General features: G+C 36.0%; 1 protein-coding gene across 3 annotated transcripts; it reads right to left on the bottom strand.

Moving 5' to 3' along the window:
* Nucleotides 1-799: 799 nt before the first annotated feature.
* LOC110446671 (caveolin-1-like) lies at nucleotides 800-23487 on the bottom strand. Of its 3 annotated transcripts, none has more exons than XM_021491929.1 (2): nucleotides 23237-23487; nucleotides 800-2032 (listed from the first exon to the last, which is right to left on the bottom strand). In XM_021491929.1, exons 1-2 carry the CDS (start codon nucleotides 23315-23317, stop codon nucleotides 1667-1669), a joined length of 447 nt encoding a protein of 148 aa, XP_021347604.1. In that variant the 5' UTR covers nucleotides 23318-23487; the 3' UTR covers nucleotides 800-1666. The 3 variants fall into 3 exon arrangements, with proteins under 3 accessions (XP_021347604.1, XP_021347605.1, XP_021347603.1); XM_021491930.1 differs by lacking the exon at nucleotides 23237-23487 and adding an exon at nucleotides 17848-18182; XM_021491928.1 differs by lacking the exon at nucleotides 23237-23487 and adding an exon at nucleotides 13090-13287.
* Between the last annotated feature and the right edge of the window lie 1510 nt (nucleotides 23488-24997).

The raw sequence follows: 24997 nt of genomic DNA, 5'->3' as shown, positions 1-24997 counted from the left end.
TGTCTTGCAAGTGTTTTTAGATCCCTCTACCAACATGAAATACTATATTAAGTGAATTCATTGCCGATTTGAACACTGCTAATGCGAATTTACATACATTACAAACAAAGCTCGCATGTAACACAGCCCGGATTATAAACATATATATATACATGTAATATATTTTCTTTCCTCAAATCTTCACTCATCATAAAAGTTAAAATTTACCACTTAAACGCATTGTCTGAAGCTTGATATGGTTGGAGTTGTATTCATTTCTGACGTGAAGTTACTGTAGTGGAACCGGTAATTCTATGTGATATAAAACGTACTCTTGGTACTATTTTGTTGTGACGGATGTGGTTGAAAGGTATCGACGCCATGTTGAACAGACAGTTAACACATTTCTCGAAATCCTACGTTTGGAATGACAGACACGGGTAAAGTCGTGTCCTCTAAATACAGTAACAACACCGAATTTTCAGTCAGATGTTTGTTAGTATTTTGTTTCACGTCCTTGAACAGCTAAGGACAAATGACGACGGGTGCCAATGGAGACAACGCCGGAAAAAAGAACAGGACAGCGAGAGTTTATACAGATCTAAAGTGTTAAAATGGGGACACATATACTTATTGGTGTCTTTATTTTCCCTCAATCAGAAGACAGAAGAAAAGGAGCCCGATTCTGCTGTTGGTCCACATTAGACGCCTCTTACGATAGCATACAGTTAGATACAGCAGGGCTATTTTTACCAAAACATGCAGGGAACTAAGATTTGATCAGCGTCATTTTGTACATCCTTATCCCGTCTTCAATAACATGAGACAAAACGCTAGAGGCAAACATTTTGGTGATGTTAGGCTGTTCCATGAATCTCGTTTGCACTTCTGACACATACACCTCAATGTCGAAAATATCAGGGAATATCTGTACTTAGGTCATTAATAGCTAAGAAATTTAGAATGTGAATATAAGGTTGGACGGCATTTTTTAATGTTCATTTATGTAACCGATTCGCGCTCATACTAGCATGAACTTGACCAAATGCTTTTCAGCGCTTTTTATATTACTCTTTTATATTCTTAGATTAATTATTTGGTCGGGTAAGGTTTTATTCACGTTGTTGCTCTTTTACATTATTTTGTGTAAAGTCTAAGATTTGATCGATACTTATTTATGTATTGTTTTGTTCTTCGGGCTTCACACCATATTAGTGCATTTTGAAAATGTATAAACAATATCTTATTTAAAAGTTTAAATACAGAATTTCTGATGTTAAAGATGACAACAAATGTAACTCGCAATTGAAGTTATCGACCCTTTAATATATATTGTTTCACCTTTGTCTTTTATGTGCGGCGTTTAACTGTCTATTGTCTATCACCCACTATAGATTCGCCGAAAGACACATACATCTCGAGTGGACACAAGTCATCAGCCACTACAATGTCGGGGAGAAAGGGCATCAGTGGATAGGAATATAGAGTCAAATCAACCCCTTATCATCCTCATGTGATGTCAGAAAATAGTTCCTCAAATAAAACTGTTGCGCGAGATTCTATGTCATATGTCAATACGTCATTATTATTCGACCAATGGCAGATGAAACACTCAGCAGATGTCTTTAGAACGCTTCATCATGTTCTGCGGTGGGTAATTACAAAACCTTGCGTCAAAGATCCGGAACTACTTTTTCTCAGGTATTGGTAATGGCGGAGCTCCATGGTGTGATACTGCTATGTTGCTGAAAAATAATCCACAGGATTCACACACAGGTGCCAGGAAACAGTTTATGACCGTCCCGAAACATTTCTGACATTGATTGCATTGGATGATAAACATGCGCATGCCCGGTGTGCAACACCACACGTGCGTATACGTCAAAAATGCAAACTCCATACCCCAGTAGAAAGCCACAAATACGCCTGTAAAAATGGCGCACAAGTTGTAGCAACAGGTCTTGGTACATCTGTAGCAGATGAACGTCACCTTCCAGATACATTCGACGCTGTGGGTACCGTACGGCTCGGCAAACACATCCTCAAACTCCACCTACAACAAAAACAACGGTGTTAGTTTTCTCACAACGTCATTAATCTCAGTCTGTTTAGGTTAACGGGTTTTTTTTAACGACCGATTATCAGCTACGGTCATTTAAGAACGAACCTCTATGTGTGTTGTGTATGCGTGTGTGTGTGCCGAAAATTGGGTATGTTGGCGTATTTGCCTCCATTATAGTGCTATCTCACTGAAATACCATGCCGAAGGCACCCATCACAACATTCCGCCCGGTCACATTATACTAACAACGGGTAAACCAGTTGTTACCACATCCCCAATTGCTGAACTTTGAGCAAGGAATAACATCTACCATATTTAAGGACTTTGGTAAGGCCCGGCCTTGGAACAGACCCAATTGCCTGGGGAAACGTTCAACGTTAAAGCCAAAAATGAGGTGTTGCCAAGGGAGGCGTTAGGAAATAAAAGGCTTTTAGAAGAAGAAACAAATATAAATATCCCAAATATTGTAACGGGTGCAGCAGATTTATTTTGGTCGGTTTTGTGACCCCAAGTAGACGGCACACAAGTAAAATCCCCGATTCTGCAGGGGGTCCACTCATTAGTCGCCTCTTACGATACATGCCGTGGATAACAGCAGGTGTATTGTTTTCTCGATCCCCGACCTGCTTGGGTGACGAGCGATAGAATTCGAACTAAACATATTTTTCGTTTAAAGACTATCTCGATCTCCATCTACAACATAAACGCAGATGTTTGAGATTGTCATTTTTCATACCTGTAATTCATTTTTTAGTTGTTACAATATTAAATACTGTAATTAATGATTCCCAATATCAATCTGTATTAGAAATTACAGTGTTAGATATTGTACATTATCATAACCGGACTTATCTGTAATAGAAGTTACAATGTTAGATATTGAACATTATCACAACCGGATTTATCTGTAACTGAAGGAACAATGTTAGATATTTTACATTATCACAACCGGATTTATCTGTAACTAAAGGAACAATGTTAGATATTTTACATTATCACAACCGGATTTATCTGTAACTAAAGGAACAATGTTAGATATTTTACATTATCACAACCGGATTTATCTGTAACTGGAGGTACAATGTTAGATATTTTACATTATCACAACCGGATTTATCTGTAACTAAAGGAACAATGTTAGATATTTTACATTATCACAACCGGATTTATCTGTAACTGAAGCTACAATGTTAGATATTGTACATTATCACAACTGGATTTATCTGTAACTGAAGGTACAATGTTAGATATTGTACATTATCATAACCGGACTTATCTGTAACTGAAGTTACAATGTTAGATATTGCACATTACCATAACCGGACTTATCTGTAACTGAAGGTACAATGTTAGATATTGTACGTTATCATAACCGGACTTATCTGTAATAGAAGTTACAATGTTAGATATTGTACATTATCACAACCGGATTTATCTGTAACTGAAGGTACAATGTTAGATATTTTACATTATCACAACCGGATTTATCTGTAACTGAAGTTACAATGTTAGATATTGTACGTTATCATAACCGGACTTATCTGTAATAGAAGTAACAATGTTAGATATTGTACGTTATCACAACCGGATTTATCTGTAACTGAAGTTACAATGTTAGACATTGTACATTATCAGAACCAGACTTATCTGTAATAGAAGTTACAATGTTAGATATTGTACATTATCTTAACCGGACTTATCTGTAATAGAAGTTACAACGTTAGATATTGTACATTATCACAACCGGATTTATCTGTAACTGAAGTTACAATGTTAGACATTGTACATTATCAGAACCGGACTTATCTGTAATAGAAGTTACAATTTTACATATTGTACATTATCACAACCGGATTTATCTGTAACTAAAGGAACAATGTTAGATATTTTACATTATCACAACCGGATTTATCTCTAACTGAAGTTACAATGTTAGATATTGTACATTATCTTAACCGGACTTATCTGTAATAGAAGTTACAACGTTAGATATTGTACATTATCACAACCGGATTTATCTGTAACTAAAGGAACAATGTTAGATATTTTACATTATCACAACCGGATTTATCTGTAACTGAAGTTACAATGTTAGATATTGTACATTATCATAACCGGACTTATCTGTAACTGAAGTTACAATGTTAGACATTGTACATTATCAGAACCGGACTTATCTGTAATAGAAGTTACAATGTTAGACATTGTACATTATCATAACCGGACTTATCTGTAACTGACGTTACAATGTTAGATATTTTACATTATCATAACCGGACTTATCTGTAACTGAAGTTACAATGTTAGATATTTTACACTATCATAACCGGACTTATCTGTAACTGAAGTTACAATGTTAGATTTTGTACATCATCATAACCAGACTTATCTGTAATAGAAGTTACAATGTTAGATATTGTCCATTATCATAACCGGATTTATCTGTAATAGAAGTTACAATGTTAGATATTGTCCATTATCATAACCGGATTTATCTGTAATAGAAGTTACAATGTTAGATATTGTACGTTATCACAACCGGATTTATCTGTAACTGAAGTTACAATGTTAGATATTGTACATTATCATAACCAGACTTATCTGTAAAAGAAGTTACAATGTTAGACATTGTACATTATCATAACCGGACTTATCTGTAACTGAAGTTACAATGTTAGATTTTGTACATTATCATAACCAGACTTATCTGTAATAGAAGTTACAATGTTAGATATTGTACATTATCACAACCGGATTTATCTGTAACTGAATGTACAATGTTAGATATTGTACATTATCACAACTGGATTTATCTGTAACTGAAGGTACAATGTTAGATATTGTACATTATCATAACCGGACTTTTCTGTAACTGAAGTTACAATGTAATTGTACATTATCATAACCGGATTTATCTGTAATAAAAGTTACAATGTTAGATATTGTACATTATCATATCCGGACTTATCTGTAACTGAAGTTACAATGTTAGATATTCTACATTATCATAACCGGACTTATCTGTAATAGAAGGTACAATGTTAGATATTGTACATTATCATAACCGGACTTATCTGTTTATCATAACCGGACTTATCTGTAATAGAAGTTACAATGTTAAACATTGTACATTATCATAACCGGACTTATCTGTAACTGAAGTTACAATGTGAGATATTGTACATTATCATAACCGGACTTATCTGTGATAGAAGTTACAATGTTAGATATTGTACATTATCATATCCGGACTTATCTGTAACTGAAGTTACAATGTTAGATATTGCACATTATCATAACCGGACTTATCTGTAATAGAAGTTACAATGTTAGACATTGTACATTATCATAACCGGACTTATCTGTAACTGAAGTTACAATGTTAGATATTCTACATTATCATAACCGGACTTATCTGTAATAGAAGTTACAATGTTAGATATTGTACATTATCTTAACCGGACTTATTTGTACCTGAAGTTACAATGTTAGATCATAACCGGACTTATCTGTAATAAAAGTTACAATGTTAGACATTGTACATTATCATAACCGGACTTATCTGTTATAGAAGTTACAATGTTAGACATTGTAAATTACCATACCCTTATCGTAACCGGACTTATCTGTTATATAACTTACAATGTGAGATAATGTACATTATCAAAACCAGACTTATCTGTAACTGAAGTTACAATGTCAGATATTGTACATTATCATAACCGGACTTTTCTGTAACTGAAGTTACAATGTAATTGTACATTATCATAACCGGATTTATCTGTAATAGAAGTTACAATGTTAGATATTGTACGTTACCATAACCGGACTTATCTGTAATAGAAGTTACAATGTTAAACATTGTACATTATCATAACCGGACTTATCTGTTATAGAAGTTACAATGTTAGACATTGTAAATTACCATAACCTTATCGTAACCGGACTTATCTGTAACTGAAGTTACAATGTTAGATATTCTACATTATCATAACCGGACTTATCTGTAATAGAAGTTACAATGTTAAACATTGTACATTATCATAACCGGACTTATCTGTTATAGAAGTTACAATGTTAGACATTGTAAATTACCATAGCCTTATCGTAACCGGACTTATCTGTTATATAACTTACAATGTGAGATAATGTACATTATCAAACCCAGACTTATCTGTAACTGAAGTTACAATGTGAGATATTGTACATTATCATAACCGGACTTATCTGTTTATCATAACCGGACTTATCTGTAATAGAAGTTACAATGTTAGACATTGTACATTATCATAACCGGACTTATCTGTTATAGAAGTTACAATGTTAGACATTGTAAATTACCATAACCTTATCGTAACCGGACTTATCTGTTATATAACTTACAATGTGAGATAATGTACATTATCAAAACCAGACTTATCTGTAACTGAAGTTACAATGTGAGATATTGTACATTATCATAACCGGACTTATCTGTAACTGAAGTTACAATGTGAGATATTGTACATTATCATAACCGGACTTATCTGTAACTGAAGTTACAATGTTAGATATTGTACATTATCATAACCGGACTTATCTGTAACTGAAGTTACAATGTTAGATATTGTACATTATCATAACCGGACTTATCTGTAACTGAAGTTACAATGTTAGATATTGTACATTATCATAACCGGACTTATCTGTAACTGAAGTTACAATGTTAGATATTGTACATTATCATAACCGGACTTATCTGTAACTGAAGTTACAATGTTAGATATTGTACATTATCATAACCGGACTTATCTGTAACTGAAGTTACAATGTTAGATATTGTACATTATCATAACCGGACTTATCTGTAACTGAAGTTACAATGTTAGATATTGTACATTATCATAACCGGACTTATCTGTAACTGAAGTTACAATATTAGATATTGTACATTATCTTAACCGGACTTATCTGTAACTGAAGTTACAATGTTAGATATTGTACGTTATCATAACCAGACTTATCTGTAACAAAAGTTACAATGTTAGATATTGTACATTATCATAACCGGACTTATCTGTAACTGAATTTACAATGTTAGATATTGTACATTATCATAACCTGACTTATCTGTAACTGAAGTTACAATGTTAGATATTTTACGTTATCATAACCAGACTTATCTGTAACAAAAGTTAAAATGTTAGATATTGTACATTATCATAACCGGACTTATCTGTAATGGAAGTTACAATGTTAGATATTGTACATTATCATAACTGGACTTATCTGTAACTGAAGTTACAATATTAGATATTGTACATTATCATAACCGGACTTATCTGTAACTGAAGGTGAAATGTTAGATATAAGTACACACATTTTTTCCAATGGAACCTTTCATTACATTTTGTATGTACACGGTGTATTTGTTTCTTCAGTTCGAAGAGGGATATCTATGTCAAACAATCCGCAAAACGAATACATGCTGAATACGGTACACACTCAGACTGGGTTAATGTATTCCGGTTTCTGTACTGCAACCTTTCCACATACCGGTTTATGGTTAAAGAACGTGTCTGCCATGTTGGGTTAATGGTTAGAGTTCGTGTCTGCCTTGTTGGGTTAATGGTTAGAGTACGTGTCTTCCATGTTGGGTTAATGGTTGGAGTACGTGTCTACAATGTTGGGGTTAATGGTTAGAGTTCGTGTCTTTCTTGTTGGATGAATGGTTAGAGTACGTGTCTGCCATGTTGGGTTAATGGTTAGAGTTCGTGTCTGCCTTGTTGGGTTAATGGTTAGAGTACGTGTCTGCCATGTTGGGTTTATGGTTAGAGTTCGTGTCTACAATGTTGGGGTTAATGGTTAGAGTTCGTGTCTGCCTTGTTGGATGAATGGTTAGAGTACGTGTCTGCCATGTTGGGTTAATGGTAAGAGTACGTGTCTGCCATGTTGGGTTAATGGTTAGAATTCGTGTCTACAATGTTGGGGTTAATGGTTAGAGTTCGTGTCTGCCTTGTTTGATTAATGGTTAGAGTACGTGTCTGCCATGTTGGGTTAATGGTAAGAGTACGTGTCTGCCATGTTGGGTTAATGGTTAGAATTCGTGTCTACAATGTTGGGGTTAATGGTTAGAGTTCGTGTCTGCCATGTTGGGTTAATGGTTGGAGTACGTGTCTGCACCGTTGGGGTTAATGGTTAGAGTACGTGTCTGCCATGTTGGGTTAATGGTTGGAGTACGTGTCTGCACCGTTGGGGTTAATGGTTAGAGTACGTGTCTGCAATGTTGGGTTAATGGTTAGAGTACGTGTCTGTCATGTTGGTTCAATGGTAAGAGTACGTGTCTGCCATGTTGGGTTAATGGTTAGAGTACGTGTCTGCCATGTTGGGTTAATGGTTATAATACGTGTATGACATGTTGGGTTACTGGTTAAAGAACGTGTCTGCCATGATTGGTTAATGGTTAGAGTACGTGTCTGCCATGTTGGGTTAATGGTTAGAGTACGTGTCTGCCATGTTGGGTTAATGGTTAGAGTACGTGTCTGCCATGTTGGGTTAATGGTTAGAGTACGTGTCTGCCATGTTGGGTTAATGGTTAGAGTACGTGTCTGCCATGTTGGGTTAATGGTTAGAGTACGTGTCTGCCATGTTGGGTTAATGGTTAGAGTACGTGTCTGCCATGTTGGGTTAATGGTTAGAGTACGTGTCTGCCATGTTGGGTTAATGGTTAGAGTACGTGTCTGCCATGTTGGGTTAATGGTTAGAGTACGTGTCTGCCATGTTGGGTTAATGGTTAGAGTACGTGTCTGCCATGTTGGGTTAATGGTTAGAGTACGTGTCTGCCATGTTGGGTTAATGGTTAGAGTACGTGTCTGCCATGTTGGGTTAATGGTTAGAGTACGTGTCTGCCATGTTGGGTTAATGGTTAGAGTACGTGTCTGCCATGTTGGGTTAATGGTTAGAGTACGTGTCTGCCATGTTGGGTTAATGGTTAGAGTACGTGTCTGCCATGTTGGGTTAATGGTTAGAGTACGTGTCTGCCATGTTGGGTTAATGGTTAGAGTACGTGTCTGCCATGTTGGGTTAATGGTTAGAGTACGTGTCTGCCATGTTGGGTTAATGGTTAGAGTACGTGTCTGCCATGTTGGGTTAATGGTTAGAGTACGTGTCTGCCATGTTGGGTTAATGGTTAGAGTACGTGTCTGCCATGTTGGGTTAATGGTTAGAGTACGTGTCTGCCATGTTGGGTTAATGGTTACAGTACGTGTCTGCCATGTTGGGTTAATGGTTACAGTACGTGTCTGCCATGTTGGGTTAATGGTTAGAGTACGTGTCTGTCATGTTGGGTTAATGGTTAGAGTACGTGTCTGCCATGTTGGGTTAATGGTTAGAGTACGTGTCTGCCATGTTGGGTTAATGGTTAGAGTACGTGTCTGCCATGTTGGGTTAATGGTTAGAGTACGTGTCTGCCATGTTGGGTTAATGGTTAGAGTACGTGTCTGCCATGTTGGGTTAATGGTTAGAGTACGTGTCTGCCATGTTGGGTTAATGGTTAGAGTACGTGTCTGCCATGTTGGGTTAATGGTTAGAGTACGTGTCTGCCATGTTGGGTTAATGGTTAGAGTACGTGTCTGCCATGTTGGGTTAATGGTTACAGTACGTGTCTACAATGTTGGGGTTAATGGTTAAAGAACATGTCTGCCATGTTTAATTAATGGTTAGAGAACGTGTCTGCCATGTTGGGTTAATGGTTAGAGAACGTGTCTGCCATGTTGGGATAATGGTTAGAGTACGTGTCTGCCATGTTGGGTTAATGGTAAGAGTACGTGTCTGCCATGTTGGGTTAATGGTTACAGTACGTGTCTACAATGTTGCGGTTAATGGTTAAAGAACATGTCTGCCATGTTTAATTAATGGTTAGAGAACGTGTCTGCCATGTTCTGTCCTGTTGGGTTAATGGTTAGAGTACATGTCTGTCTTGTTGGGTTAATGGTTAGAGTACATGTCTGTCTTGTTGGATTAATGGTAAGAATACGTGTCTGCCATGTTGGGTTAATGGTTAGAGTACGTGTCTGCCATGTTGGTTTAATGGTTAGAGTACGTGTCTGCCATTTTGGGTTAATGGTTAGAGAACGTGTCTGTCATGTTGGGTTAATGGTTAGAGTAAATGTCTGTTTTGTTGAATTAATCGTTAGAGTACGTGTCTGCCATTTTGGGTTTATGGTTAGAGAACGTGTCTGTCCTGTTGGGTTAATGGTTAGAGTACATGTCTGTCTTGTTGGATTAATGGTAAGAATACGTGTCTGCCATGTTGGGTTAATGGTTAGAGTACGTGTCTACCATGTTGGGTTAATGGTTAGAGAACGTGTCTGTCATGGTGGGTTTTTTTAATGGTTAGAGAACGTGTCTGTCATGTTTGGTTAGTGGTTAGAGAACGTGTCTGAATTGTTTGGTTTAATGGTTAGAGAACGTGTCTGCCATGTTCGGTTAATGGTTAGAGTTCGTGTCTGCCATGTTTGGTTAATGGTTAGAGTACGTGTCTGCCTTGTTTGGTTAATGGTTAGAGAACGTGTCTGAATTGTTTCGTTTAATGGTAAGAGTACCTGTCTGCCATGTTTGGTGAATGGTTAGAGTACGTGTCTGTCATGTTTGTCTAATGGTTAGAGAACGTGTCTGCCTTGTTTGGTTAATGGTTAGAGAACGTGTCTGCCATGTTTGGTTAATGGTTAGAGTTCGTGTCTGCCATGTTTGGTTAATGGTTAGAGAACTTGTCTGCCATGTTTGGTTAATGGTTAGAGAACTTGTCTGCCATGATTTGTTAATGGTAAGACTTTGTGTCTGCCTTGTTTGGTTAATGGTTAGAGTTCGTGTCTGCCATGTTTGGTTGATGGTTAGAGTTTGTGTCTGCCATGTTTGGTTAATGGTAAGAGAACTTGTCTGCCATGTTTGGTTAATGGTAAGAGTATGTGTCTGCCTTGTTCGGTTAATGGTTAGAGAACGTGTCTGAATTGTTTGGTTTAATGGTTAGAGAACGTGTCCGCCATGTTTGGTTAATGGGTAGAGTTCGTGTCTGCCATGTTTGTTTAATGGTTAGAGAAGTTGTCTGCCATGATTTGTTAGAGGTGAGAGTTCGTGTCTGCCATGTTGGTTTAATGGTAAGAGTACGTGTCTGCCATGTTTGGTTAATGGTTAGAGAACTTGTCTGCCATGATTTGTTAGAGGTAAGAGTTCGTGTCTGCCATGTTTGGTTTAATGGTTAGAGAACGTGTCTGCCTTGTTTGGTTAATGGTTAAAGAACTCGTCTGCCATGTTTGGTTTAATAGTTAGAGAACATCTCTGCCATGTTTGGTTAATGGTAAGAGAACATCTATGCCATGTTTGGTTAATGGTTAGAGAACGTGTCTGCCATGTTGGTTTAATGGTTAGAGTACGTGTCTGCCATGTTTGGTAAATGGTTAGAAAACGTGTCTGAATTGTTTGGTTAATGGTTAGAGAACGTGTCTGCCAAGTTGGTTTAATGGTAAGAGTACGTGTCTGCCATGTTTGGGTAATGATTAGAAAACATGTCTGCCTTGGTTGGTTAATGGTTAGAGAACGTGTCTGCCATGTTTGGTTAATGGTTAGAGTACGTGTCTGTCATGTTTGTTTAATGGTTAGAGAACGTGTCTGTCATGTTTGTTTAATGGTTAGTGTACATGTCTGTCATGTTTGTTTAATGGTTAGAGAACGTGTCTGCCATGTTGGTTTAATGGTAAGAGTACGTGTCTGCCAAGTTTGGGCCATGATTAGAAAACATGACTGCCTTGTTTGGTTAATGGTTAGAGTTCGTGTCTGCCATGTTTGGTAAATGGTTAGAGTACGTGTCTGTCATGTTTGGTTAATGGTTAGAGAACGTGTCTACCATGTTTGGTTAATGGTTAGAGTACGAGTCTGTCATGTTTGTTTAATGGTTAGTGTACATGTCTGTCCTTGTTGAATTAATGGTGAGAGTTCGTGTCTGCCATGTTGGGTTAATGGGTAGAGTACGTGTCTGCCATGTTGGGGTAATGGTTAGAGTACGTGTCTGTCATGTTTGGTTAATGGTTAGAGAACGTGTCTGCCAAGTTGGTTTAATGGTAAGAGTACGTGTCTGCCATGTTTGGGAAATGATTAGAAAACATGTCTGCCTTGGTTGGTTAATGGTTAGAGAACGTGTCTGCCATGTTTGGTTAATGGGTAGAGTACGTGTCTGTCATGTTTGTTTAATGGTTAGAGAACGTGTCTGCCATGTTTGGTTAATGGTTAGTGTACATGTCTGCCATGTTTGGTTTTATGGTTAGAGAACGTGTCTGCCATGTTTTGTTAATGGCTAGAGTACTTAACCAGTATTCTTATATTCAATGCTTCATCGATGGCATCGTTATTTTCTTGACCAAGACATTATCAAACCTTTTTATTATTTCCAGTCGTAAATTCCTGTATGTAATTGGAATTAATGGAATGTGGATTCTTTTGAAGAACTCAAAAGGCCTTTTGACGGAACTTGAAAATCCTTTCCTTTGGAAATATGATATTTTTCCTTGTGCTATATGCATATATTGATTATGCTGATCAGTGTGCCTTGTGGTTTCGCTGTCGCGTCCTTGGTTCTCACTTTTAGATCGTGATATTATTAAGACTTGATTAGCACGACATGTATTTTCGATGAATCAGAAGACGCTTACCCTTAGATACATATACCTAGTTCTATGTTAGGTCCTTTTTAAGGGTCTTGTTTTCCTTTTTATCGATTTTGAGTTCGAATTACAGGTTTGTTTTCACTGTTAATCCATTGTTTTCTTATATAGACAATAAAACGTTTTATAATGATTCTGTATGTAATCGGCCCCATCAGATGTCGAGTATGATGACGTCATTATCTAAACAATAGAAGTGATGACATTGTTAAAATACTTGTTCGTAGAAAGAGATATTTTTCAGATAATGGTACTAACTGTACATGGTACTAATTATATATAACTGTACATGGTGGTACTAATTATATATAACTGTACATGGTGGTATTTTTACCTGTTCATGGTGGTACTTACTTGAAGATGGGTATTAATCTCATTCGCATCTCGAATTTCTAAGTCCACTTTTGCCTTTCCCCTATCATCGTCATCATCCATTTTGTCTTTGTATGGAAGTTAAATGAAACAATCCTTGAAATATGAATTCCAGTACTTGCTGGGTAAGCCAGGTGTGGCGATATACTGATCGGTTGCCCTGTCGTGACCTAAATTAAATAGCTGCGCATTGTTTTAAAATCTGTTTGTGTCTTTGTTTTGGTTGTAGTTAAGTTTGTGACTGTACATGATAGTTTGGCTCGTATCAATTACAAACCCGTATCAGTTAAAGGTAATTATATACCTGTACTCCATACAGGTATGTTTAACAATACCCATTAAGTAGTCACGACAGGAAGTATTTATATACAAGATGTCATTCCTGTAACTCAGTATATTCTACCCTTACATTGACTTCGTGTTTTGGATAACGCTATAAATATATTGAAGGACACTCAAGATAGCATACATCTCCAGACTGTGTGTTACATCAAGGTGTTTATAATGACGTCAGTGACATCCACATACAGTTAATAAATTGCATAATAGCATGGGTTCACCAGCTAGATATATAAACATGATTATTAATTAATTTTTGACAGCATCGATGAAACAGGGTTTGCTCAATACATGATAGCAAGTTATCTTATCTTTATGTGACTCGAGTTGGTTACCTTTCGAAAAGTGATGTCATGGAGATAAGAGGCCTACATAGCATCTTTATAAACTTTGAAAACCAAATAATGACAGTATGCTAAAAATGGACACTGACCATAATAACTCTGAAATTCAGTCCGAATGTAACACTTTACACGTTTATTACCTGAAGATCATGACGTCAAAATGCAAGTATGCATTCAGTGGGACATTGTGCATAATGACATAATTTAAATTATTGTTCATATTTTATATTCAGGTCATAAGCCATCATATAAACCAAACCACTTTTTGACCATTTTAATAATGCCAACAAATACTGTCATTTATTTATTTATCTATCTATTTAAAAAAAAAAAATTGTAAATAAAAAAATATATTTAAAAAATGACAATATAATAGTTTTTAACTGTTTAAAATGAAAATTACACACACTGAATACCCGAACTCTGTGTAACGAGTCACGACAAAGATTAAAAACAAAATACAGATTCTATGTAAAATGATAATATTCAATGTAAACCATAAATTCAAAGCAAATCTAAACACTATTACACTATATAAAAGGAAACATTTAATCAAGTTCGACTTAAATATCTCCGACCTAAATATTCTTCACTTTGTGAAGTCAAAAGTATCAAAATTAACTGCACTAAAGGGGGGGGGGGGGGGGGGGGGGGTCTGAAATAGCTTGTTGACAATGATATGCAACATGGGACTAAATCTGCAACACTTAGTAATAACAACCTTTGCTTTTGGAGTTCACATGTGACAGTTATTTCATTATTTCAGATTCAATTCTTTAAAACAGGATTTTTAAAATCTGACCTTTTTGTTTTAAATATATATTTATTTTACAACAATTGCAAAACAAGTACTATCAACTTATCGATTAATCACACTTGTTGGCCCAGATGTTAGCGCGCTTTGGGTTTGAATGGGGGAGGGAATCTGACTCGACCGCCTTGCGTTATCTATTGCGCTGCCCGACCACCCAGCATCTAACCTGTTGATGGTTTTAATGTGGGAGGGAATCTGACTCGACCGCCTTGCGTTATCTATTGCGCTGCCCGACCACCCAACATCTACCCTGTTGACAAATAAATAATGCATCATTCTACGCAAACACCATTGTATCGTCACCATTGTAACCTGATTTTAACGGTAAGGTTTTAGCGTTGATTAAGATTAAGAACTGGGTGTTAGATCCTTGATGCCTGTATAATTGTCTAAATTTTACGAGAAACTTCATGACGTGTTTTGTACATGTTGAAGATTATAAACCTCTGTTTTTATTTTGATGCCTACTTAGATGGAATAGTTGTCTTTTTATATTTATGATCAATTTCAGTTTTAACCTTGTGTGTTGACGTTGTTATATATTATATTTTGTTTCCTTGTTTTCTTCAAGTCCAATCTACATACCCTAACCCCTGTACAATGCATAAAAGCATATATTCAAGTTCAGCCAACATGCATGAACCCCTTTATAATGAAAAATAGATTACAAACTAACCCATATACCCTAGACCAAGTACAAAGAGAAACACATTGTTATCAAACCTCCGTAACCTTACCCCTGCAAAATAAAAAAAATAAAAATATCCAACACAATTCCTATGTAATAAAACAAAATGTAGATGCACGTCCAACTTTGTTTCCCTAATCACAGTGCTAAGAAAAATATAGAGCACGTCAAAATGAAATTCGAAACAGGTTGGAGAAAATGGAAACCTATTGTAGATATATAGCTGTTTTGTTAATTTATTTTTCCTGTGTTTTAATTTATTTTTTGTATACTGTATATATCCAAGGCCTCAGCAGTTTCTGATTAAGTCACTGGCTACTTAAGCATATACAATTTTTACATGAAAGATTGCCTCCCCTACCTCTCTCTCTCTCTTTCTCTCTCTCTCTCTCTCTCTCTCTCTCTGAGAGTTTGTTATGGTGTGTTGTGTGGTTGATGGTGTGTGTGTATGGGTGTGTAAAAGATGAATTATAGATACAGCTAGGTATGAGGCATATGAGTGTCAATATATATAGATAGCTGACTTCATACTAGTCTTATGTGTATGCATGTGTGTTTATATATTGTACATATTCATGTATGTACTGGTCAGGATACATCATGGACCTTATGTTTATACAATTAAATGGCTATTATCGAACATGTATACAGTGCAGTATATACCAGTGCTCAAATGATCATGTACACATTGTGATATGTGTCTGTGTGTTGGTGAACAGTGATACATATACTATGGTAGGCTTGGAAGTTTCAACTATACTTCTAGGGGTAGATGAATGAGGAAATGTTTTAATGAATAAATATGCAGAACATGGTGGTTGTATAATGTATACCTGTGCACGTGTAGATTATTAAGTTGTGCTAGCATGTATGCTCTGTAAGTAAGATTCATGCCCAACTTCATTAGCCTAATCCATGCTAGGATATAATGAAAAACTATAGCGGTATGCCCAGCTTACAAACTTGAACCCTATGAATAGAATAACGGATATTCTAACCTAACCTGCGTCAAATATGGACTAATACACATTTATAAGCAATGTATACATGTAGTAAGATAATATTTGGTATCGACGCATCTCCCTTCTTCCGTAAAACAATATTATTACAATTAAGATAGTGATACCCTGGCACAAACAAAGATTGTACATCAAGCAATATTTGCATTTTAAATATAAACAAGATATTTTTATATGATAAATAAGAGAAGGCCATCATAAACAATATTAGTTATTAAGACATGATCGACTTGTTTGAAACTCATCTATATCTTAATACCTCTTGATATATATATATCTATATCTACAAAGTTCAGTTATTAGATGAAACCAGTATTACACCTTTCACAATAGTTATTCCACAATAATAACGACTATATTTGTCTCCAGGTCTGTACGATACCTTGATTGTAATCTGTGTTGCCTTTTAATGTACCACCGATAGACATGTCTCCACACAGAATAACACGATGCTAATGACGTCATACACTCGGTTTTGATTTGGTTTGTTCTGGTTTATACAAAACTTCGTCTTATGATTAATCTTTATTGAAATTTCCATTATTTTCATATCAACAAACATATGTAACACACACTTGTAAGTACATCTCATTTTGCAGTTGCATTTACAAGTATATGTACCACTCGATCCGTATTTACAAGTTTATATGATTTAATAGGTGTATTTACTAGTATATATACCATGCTTCCCGTATTTGCACAGTGTTTGAACAGCGTTTTTATTGGCGTTAGGCTGGTATGAACGCAATGGGATCCAGACATATTACATAGCGCGCTGCGTTCATACCACCGTAACGGCAATACAAACGCTGTTCAGTCCCTTTTTAATGATATATTATAAAACTTGTAGATCTATTTACAAGTATATGCAACTTGCTACTTTTAATTTGCAAGTTACGTTTTTCTGTTTAGTAAATACCATTACATACTGTTATCTATTTGTGTTGAAGGCTATTATATTTTGCTTTAGAATATTAAGAAGTTATCTATAAAATATACGAATGTTTTAATCTGATCTCAGGGGGTCGATCGGAAACAATAGCATCAAGGTTTGAACCCTGGTCTTGCCCCACGAGAACACATTGAGAGCACTGTGGTTCTGTTTTGCATATTTCACCTTTATAAATTTGTCCATTAAGGTTTCGCAAGGTACCATTTCATTTTCACAAAGGATTTATCAAAGCTATAATAATGCCGAAAACCCAGTTTCCAACGCATAGTTACAATTTTTGGCAATGGTACGGGGATCCTTAAGCTTGGATTTTGTCTTCGTGTATCGTTGATCGGGTATTTTTTCCTATTTCGTTTTACTCTTACCTTTAGATAAGAGGTAGAGTCCGTTCAGCCTTTCATGGGAAAATTGAGACCATTTCGTCTTACCTGGTGATGAGAGTTTAAGTCTGGTCACTATTACCAGGGGAATAAGAGCTGACGTCCATTCATTAGAGTTGAGTTTCGTTTACTATTACATAGAAATTAGAGTTGAGTTTGTTCACTATTACATAGAAATTAGATTTGAGTTACGTTCACTCTTACCTGCAGATGAGCGTTGATGTCGTTTGAATCCCGCTGTACCAAGTCAACATTGACGGCCCCAACGTCATCATCCATATTCGATTATTGGCACAATCTGTATAATCCACTTAAACCGTCTTATAAACGTACGAGCACTCTCGTTAATCCAGACCCTTTGGTTCTAAACTTAATTGTGCTTCAACTTGATTTTTGGGACACTTTTGAGTAAAACAAAAGACCAATATATATGTTGTCCACCAAAGCACTGACAGGACGGCTGGAATATAGTGGCTACTGGATAACAAGTGTTAAAGGTGCGTCAGAATTGCCGGATCTACGGAAACATGCTTCTTAGACAAACCAAGACCTTATATATCTCTAAAACATGCTGTCTTGCTTTGTATAGAAACAGCGTAGGTAAATACTGCGACTTGGGTGCATACAGACAATGTACAAGAAGAAAAGACCATGTTATTTAATTGTTGAAGTGTCAGTCCCCATCCTGAGTTTAAATATCCGCTATTAGCGTGATTGCGATAAAATCTCGACTTTTGTTTAACAGTGTATAAGGACAACAATGCCAGGCTAGTGGGAACATTAATGGTGTGTAACGTGTGCGCGAGGTCAAATCTAATTCGGGAACACTCCCGGATGATAGAATACTAATTAAATATACTGCTGATTTCCCCCCTCCCCCAAATGTTGTATTCATGCTATCTAATGTTTTACTGTATTTTATTTCTCCAGCATTTTTATAAATGTATTTATATTTCAAGAGAAAAGAATATATATCAATATTTGTTTTGTTTATAATTGCCAGGTTTATGGTTTGGGAGTTGGGATAAATTCCCCTTAACAAATAGTGTATTCTTGCTAGAGGGCTTCCGTGCACCAAACTCTCCTAGACCCTTAAACTCATTCATAAAAATACTGCCACCTTAAATCTTTTTTTATATATATGTTTGCTCCGATTTTTCCGAACAGTTTATTATGTTATCTACCTTCATTTCGCTAACCATGACTCTCCTGATCACATAATTAATTCCATCTTTTTTTATTTGTATATATCTATCATATCATTCGTTGTTAATTGTGATCACAAAACTCATACAAAACGTTACAGTTAAATACCACAAACGCTGGTGTCATTGTACATCATGGCTCCTTCTTTATTTGTTAATCCTCAGTTATCTCGTTCTGTTATCATCATGAAGGCTACGGTCAACAAGTAGTGCATTCCTTAAATAACTTCTTATAAACCCATTGTTTTAATTGATAAGACAATGATATCGATATTTATTTACATATTACCAGCAACGTAAGTGTCCATGAAAACTTAATGTACATATATAGTCCAATAATGACGTTGTCATTTACACGAAAGAAAATGTCACATAGACATTCAGTCTTATAGTAACTTAGAAATAAAAAGTCAGTCACATCTCATCGCCATTTCAGGATACCTTCTACTACCGTAGTAAGGTGTTTATTACCCGAAACCACTATAAGTTACCTCACTTCCGACTCATCGAATAAACCTGCTAGAAATTGGTAAAAATGTTGATTACCTACTAGTGGGTAACATCACGTTATTTCATTGGTTTATCTTCGAATTATGGAGTCAAGTAACAATGATCTGCAACGTCATCTTCAATTGTAATGTCATAGTTCATAGCGATTGTTTCCCTGATCAGAAACAAGAATAATATGTTCCTGAGAGAAGCACATGCTTTTCTAGATATAACATCTGAACGTTCTGGGCGAAAAAAGGTTCCCAAACTCATGATGGTTGGTTGTCACTTTGATAAACTCTCGTTCGTTAAGGTGCTGCCACCTGCGTGTGTGTTACAAACATCTTTCAATGATTATATAGTCCTCGTGGTTTGCTGTACGCCTGATGGTCAAATTGTTCTCTTTTGAGTAGTGGCATGGTTCAAAATATACAAACTTTACAGATTATTTCATTTGCAATTAACTAGTACTCTAAATATTTTAATTCATAACTTAAGGGGTTTTACGAGACTACCTCTTTGTTTCAACAATAGATTAGACTAATTTGGAATTCCAACCTTTTGACCCCTATCATCACCGATGAGTCATAGAAGGACGAAACAGATGTATAGTGCAATGTAATTCATTTTTGGCATACTGTATATATCACAAAATTGTCAATGTGTAGTAACGTGTGGGTGTGTTTGTGTTTGTTCGTCTTTTAAATTGTATTAATTTGTGGTAAATCTGCATGTATCCATCACGGAGACATTCGATCCGATGGAAGTAGAGCTATATGTTAGATACTCCGTTCCTTTAATCTTTTCTTTATCGACACTTGTCGTATCTTTGTTGGATTTTAATATTCGATTTGGATAGACGGTATGCAAACATTTGGAAAAGGGTGTTTCCCATTATTTGACTGTTTCATACTGTTAGTCTTAGTTTGCAACACTCTAGACAATTTTCCGCTTATGTAGGATATTCACAAGAAGATACAAGGTAAAAGGGAGAGATTTGATTACCCTATCCATCATCAAATTCCATTGTTATTGGAAAAGTCGAAAAGGGAGGAGCAGTCGTAAGTATGAATACAGATTGTTATCAACAACTGTGATTATGTTGAAAAATTAAGCATTTTATTCAAAACTCAGTGGAAAGGCAGGTAAGAAAATAATGAAGAAGCTTAAAATATTAAGAAAATATTATATACCAGTTATTATATACGAGATTAAAATCAGATTAATTATTTTTTTTTTATCTTAAAACCACCAACACCCCTTAAGGATTAAATAAGATTCATATGTACTTCTAGAAATGCAGAACGCAAAAAAACCCAAAAAAACACAACGAATCCCACACCAAGGACCTTTAGTTAGAGGACGAAACCCATCAACTGAGAGCAGTGTCACTTTTGTGAAATCACTATATGTGGTAGCGAAATCACCTCTGAAAAGAATGTACAGAACAGCTTAATTAGTGGCATTTGATGTGGTTGATGTAAACACCAATATAACAACTCGAATTGAAAGAAGAACGTAACACACGGACAAGTGATAAAAGATGAATAGAATAATGCTGTAGATCCAGTGGAGCTCTATGTACTTGCACGGTTTATGGTCATGTGATCGAATTTGGCAGTATTACTCATTTATATATTAAGACAATGTGATTAGCACAAGCTGACGTTGGTATTTTTTTGTTTGCAGGTCATCCATGCCTCACGCAATCTATTTAACCTCACGCGATTTGTTCATGTGCGTAAATGTCACCAACCAATTGAGAAGTCGTCATGCGTCACACAATGTATACAGTTTACGCTTTGTATTATCTATGTCCTATATAACACGTATTGTCTCCCCGATACAGGTTAGGGAGAGGAATAACAGGCGTTCTCTTTAACAGTAGAATATGAGAAAATAATGCGTCAATCTGGAAATATTCTGGAATAATGGTACATATACCATGAAACGTTTACAAAAATAACTGTTAAGTATCAGTATTGCCGAAGAATATTATAACGATTACATAATACCCCTATGTAATCATTGTACCCGTGTCAATAGTTTTATACTAGTATGCATTGTTTACCTGAATTATTAAAACAATGTGGTTGACTTATCCCGGACTCGCGGACAAATATAACATTTCACATTAAAATTCAGTTCGTCATCAGACAACTACAAAATGTTAATTTAATATCTACACATTCCAGATCAGGCCGGACTGTAAAAGTAATTAATCCTATTGAAATGGTATCCCCGTGTTAAAACAGGGTAGTTATTGGCGGCATAAGGAATTGTCTCGTAATGGTCATGGCGTCGACATCGTCCAACATACTTCTCTTAGTAGTTTTTGAGTTCTTCGTACCTTCAGAGTATTATTGGATGATATCACAATGTGGAGGTTGGAGTCACCTGCCCGAACACGTTGGTTTTCTCCGGGTACTCCGGTTTCCTCCCACACTAATAACCCCCATGCGCTAACATCCGGGCCAACAAGATTGCTTTATATAAGTTGAAATAATTTGTTTCATAATTGTTGTTATATAAATAAAGTTTATATTATATTGCATGGTTATGTTGGTGAATACTACAGACATCCCCCTGGTTAATGATAAAACACAGGATAATACCCAAGTGTAAGCAAAACCGTAAACAAAAACAAAACTCAAAATCGATCAAACTACTGCAAAAATACAAACAATGGAAAGGTTTACACGGAGGCCTTTAAAATGGTACAATGAGAGTTAGACCAAGCGTTCCGGAAGGGTGAGAGTCCTCTGCTTTTTCGACGGCATACGCAATGTAAAGGTAGATTAAATAAAAAAATAAATTATCACGTGTTCATAGAAGGTACTGGGGGAGGTACAATGGGACTTAAGACAAACAAATAAGCATGTCGGAAACGTCGATATTCGAATCACACAAGTAAATAGAACATAACTCAATAAGATGATGATTGCTAACACATGTTTTGCCTTTATCTACAAGCATCCCTGAGAAACCATGTGTTGTCCGTCAGCATTAGACAACTGTCACGACTACCGTGAAATCCTGCGCATGCTGTTGAATATCGAATCAGTTGCGATATGTAAACACTGTAGATTTGGGAAGCATGGATGTTGCTATCAAGAAAGGAAAAGTTAAAAATTTGACAATCAAAATCGTATTTTTTTCTCACAGCTAGGTAGTAAGCCGTCCCCGTTGGTCGGGTTGGAAGTTAAGGTTGAGGTTATAGGCTGATGTAAAACAGAGGCCATTGGCATCAGATTCGAAAGATCTACATATATAGTACATATTAGTTACATGTGTGTCTATGTGTAGTAGTGAAATATTAAAAATGGAGATTTTAATATAATTCACTCCAGCAGTGTTATTGTGGGGTTTTTTCTCCATACATTTAATTTAAACTATCGCGGATTCGTAGATTTTAGCCACATTTTAACTACAGCATTAATTTATTGATCGATATATGCAATAAATCTTCGACATAATGTCACTTCGTTTACCGCCAACATATTTCAATGTCCTTTTTTTCTCGTTTTCTTAAGAATTCATTTACTTTTGTTTTTTAAAATTTATCGTTAAATAACCGTTACGAGGTTTTACTGTATATAAAATATATATTTCTCTACACATATGAGGTAAATTGGTCGATTCTTTTCACATAATAGAATTTGTGCATAATAAGCTGGATGACCAGTGTCTTCCCAGATAACTTATTGCCCTGGAAAGTATGCAAAATAGATGATTTGTAAAATACACGGTGTTGACATGTGTTCAATATATAAAGATCAGAGAAATTTTCACCTTTTTGACTGTATGCAATGTACCATAGATGAAGATTTGTGAAACGGAATTTTTCACCTGTTGAAATGTGTGTAATAAAGGAAGATTCGAGAAACAGACATTCTCACCTGCATATGGGCGTTGATATCGTTAACATCACGGTTGATTAAATCCACGTTTACCGCGCCTCCGCCTCCTTCGTCTCCCATTTTTGAAGAAGTTATTAATCGATGAAGATAAATACCTCAACCTTTCTATCCTACGGTGTGTTACCAATACGTTATACAGCAGTTCTACATTACAAATACATCTAAATTGATCATATATAATGTTAGTCCCGTAAATGAGATGACACTGTCTCTAAGCAATAATGTCAAGTTTGTTCAGGTACTTCAAATAGAAATGTCTTTTTTTATATTAATTGTCTATAAATGGAAGAGAAGACAATGGGTGCATGTTAAGCTGGGAATAAAAACGCGCTATTCTCCCACGTGTACCATACGTGTGTATCGATACCTTTTATAACAATCATTCATACCTGTTCAGGTGTGTCGTGTTAATTGAATAGTGTTAACATTTAAAGTTCGTTTTAACTTTATTATAGGTCACACGTAAGACGTCAATTCTACCGCACGATTACACAATACAGAAACCATGTACATGTACCATACCATTTATTGGACACAGTACAGATGGACTTCTTTCAAATTTTTAGCCTAAGTTGTATAAAAGTATTCTGTGTTATTTTCTCTCCAAGCTGAGCCTGGAATTGACTCTCTGCCAAATAATTAGTATAAATGCTAACTTTATATATTTTACAACAATTATGAAACATTTTTTTCAAACTTATATTAATCACTTTTGTTAGCCCAAAAGTAAGCAGGCCGAGGGTGTAAATGTTGGAGGAAACCAGTGTATCCGAAAGAAACCCCACGTGGAAAGATGGTTACCCAATACCTTTAACGTCCGTTCGGACAGTCGAGCCCCGGTTGTTTGGTAATAGGCGATGCACTATCCACTGTGCCATCCGATCACCAACATGAATAGTATCCTCAGGCTGCTTAAATATCTTACGCTATATTTTGTCAATGAAAATAGTGAAAATTAACAAATGACCAGTTAATGGTTGAAATTGTCTTGATGTTTTTTTTATCAAAAACCTTGTAACAATTTTTAAATTAAAATTTCAAACCCAATTTTGATTTTGGTAATCGCCCAATGGTTTAGTATATAAAAACAACAAAGGCGAATGTGTACTTCCGAGTCGCTATGAACGCTTGACTGGCACAAGCCAGTTATCCCTGTGGTTTCAAAGTTCTCAAAATGAATCGTGCACAAACAGATCATTTAATTCCAAACTTACACGTCGATTGAGGGCTTTTGACAATAACAGCGAGGTGATTTGGACTCTTAAGATGAGTGAGGTCAGAATGAATAACACTGAAACAAACCACAGCCGATATAACTGACCCCTACATTCTTGTACCTGGATGTGCTAAGGTCAACTTACAGGGGAAACAACGAACCAATGTAAAGTACACGTAATAACGATTTTATATCCAATCGTGTCCTACAATGGACTGTTACTTGTGTACTGTATATGTATGGGTACGTCTTTAAACCATAACATTATATACACATGTGCGTAGGACCTTATGTTCCCATTACTCAGCAGTATGCAAAGTTCAGTCAAAATGCAATGTGTCTCATTTATGGAATGCACCTATATTCTACATTTTTAACAGTATACAATACAGTTTCGTTAAAACATTTCCCTAATACATTCTCTTACTTCGAGTCCTAAGCTGAGCAGTCGCGATGTACTGGTCGCTGGTCGGTGGTTTTTCCTCGGCTTTCTGTGGCAATCCTCCACTACCAAAACCAAGCAC

Source organism: Mizuhopecten yessoensis, unplaced genomic scaffold (assembly GCF_002113885.1).
Source record: "Mizuhopecten yessoensis strain PY_sf001 unplaced genomic scaffold, ASM211388v2 scaffold2929, whole genome shotgun sequence".
NCBI classification, from domain to species: Eukaryota; Metazoa; Mollusca; class Bivalvia; order Pectinida; family Pectinidae; genus Mizuhopecten; species Mizuhopecten yessoensis.
This window is presented reverse-complemented; position numbering and strand designations above follow the sequence as displayed.

What these genes read in the sequence shown, in the direction of transcription:
- LOC110446671 (XM_021491929.1), bottom strand. Translation starts at nt 23,317, where the DNA reads ATGGGAGACGAAGGAGGCGGAGGCGCGGTAAACGTGGATTTAATCAAC. An exon ending in ATATCAACGCCCATATGCAG is followed by an intron (nt 2,033 to 23,236) that starts GTGAGAATGTCT and finishes TTTTTGTTGTAG; the next exon opens with GTGGAGTTTGAGGATGTGTT.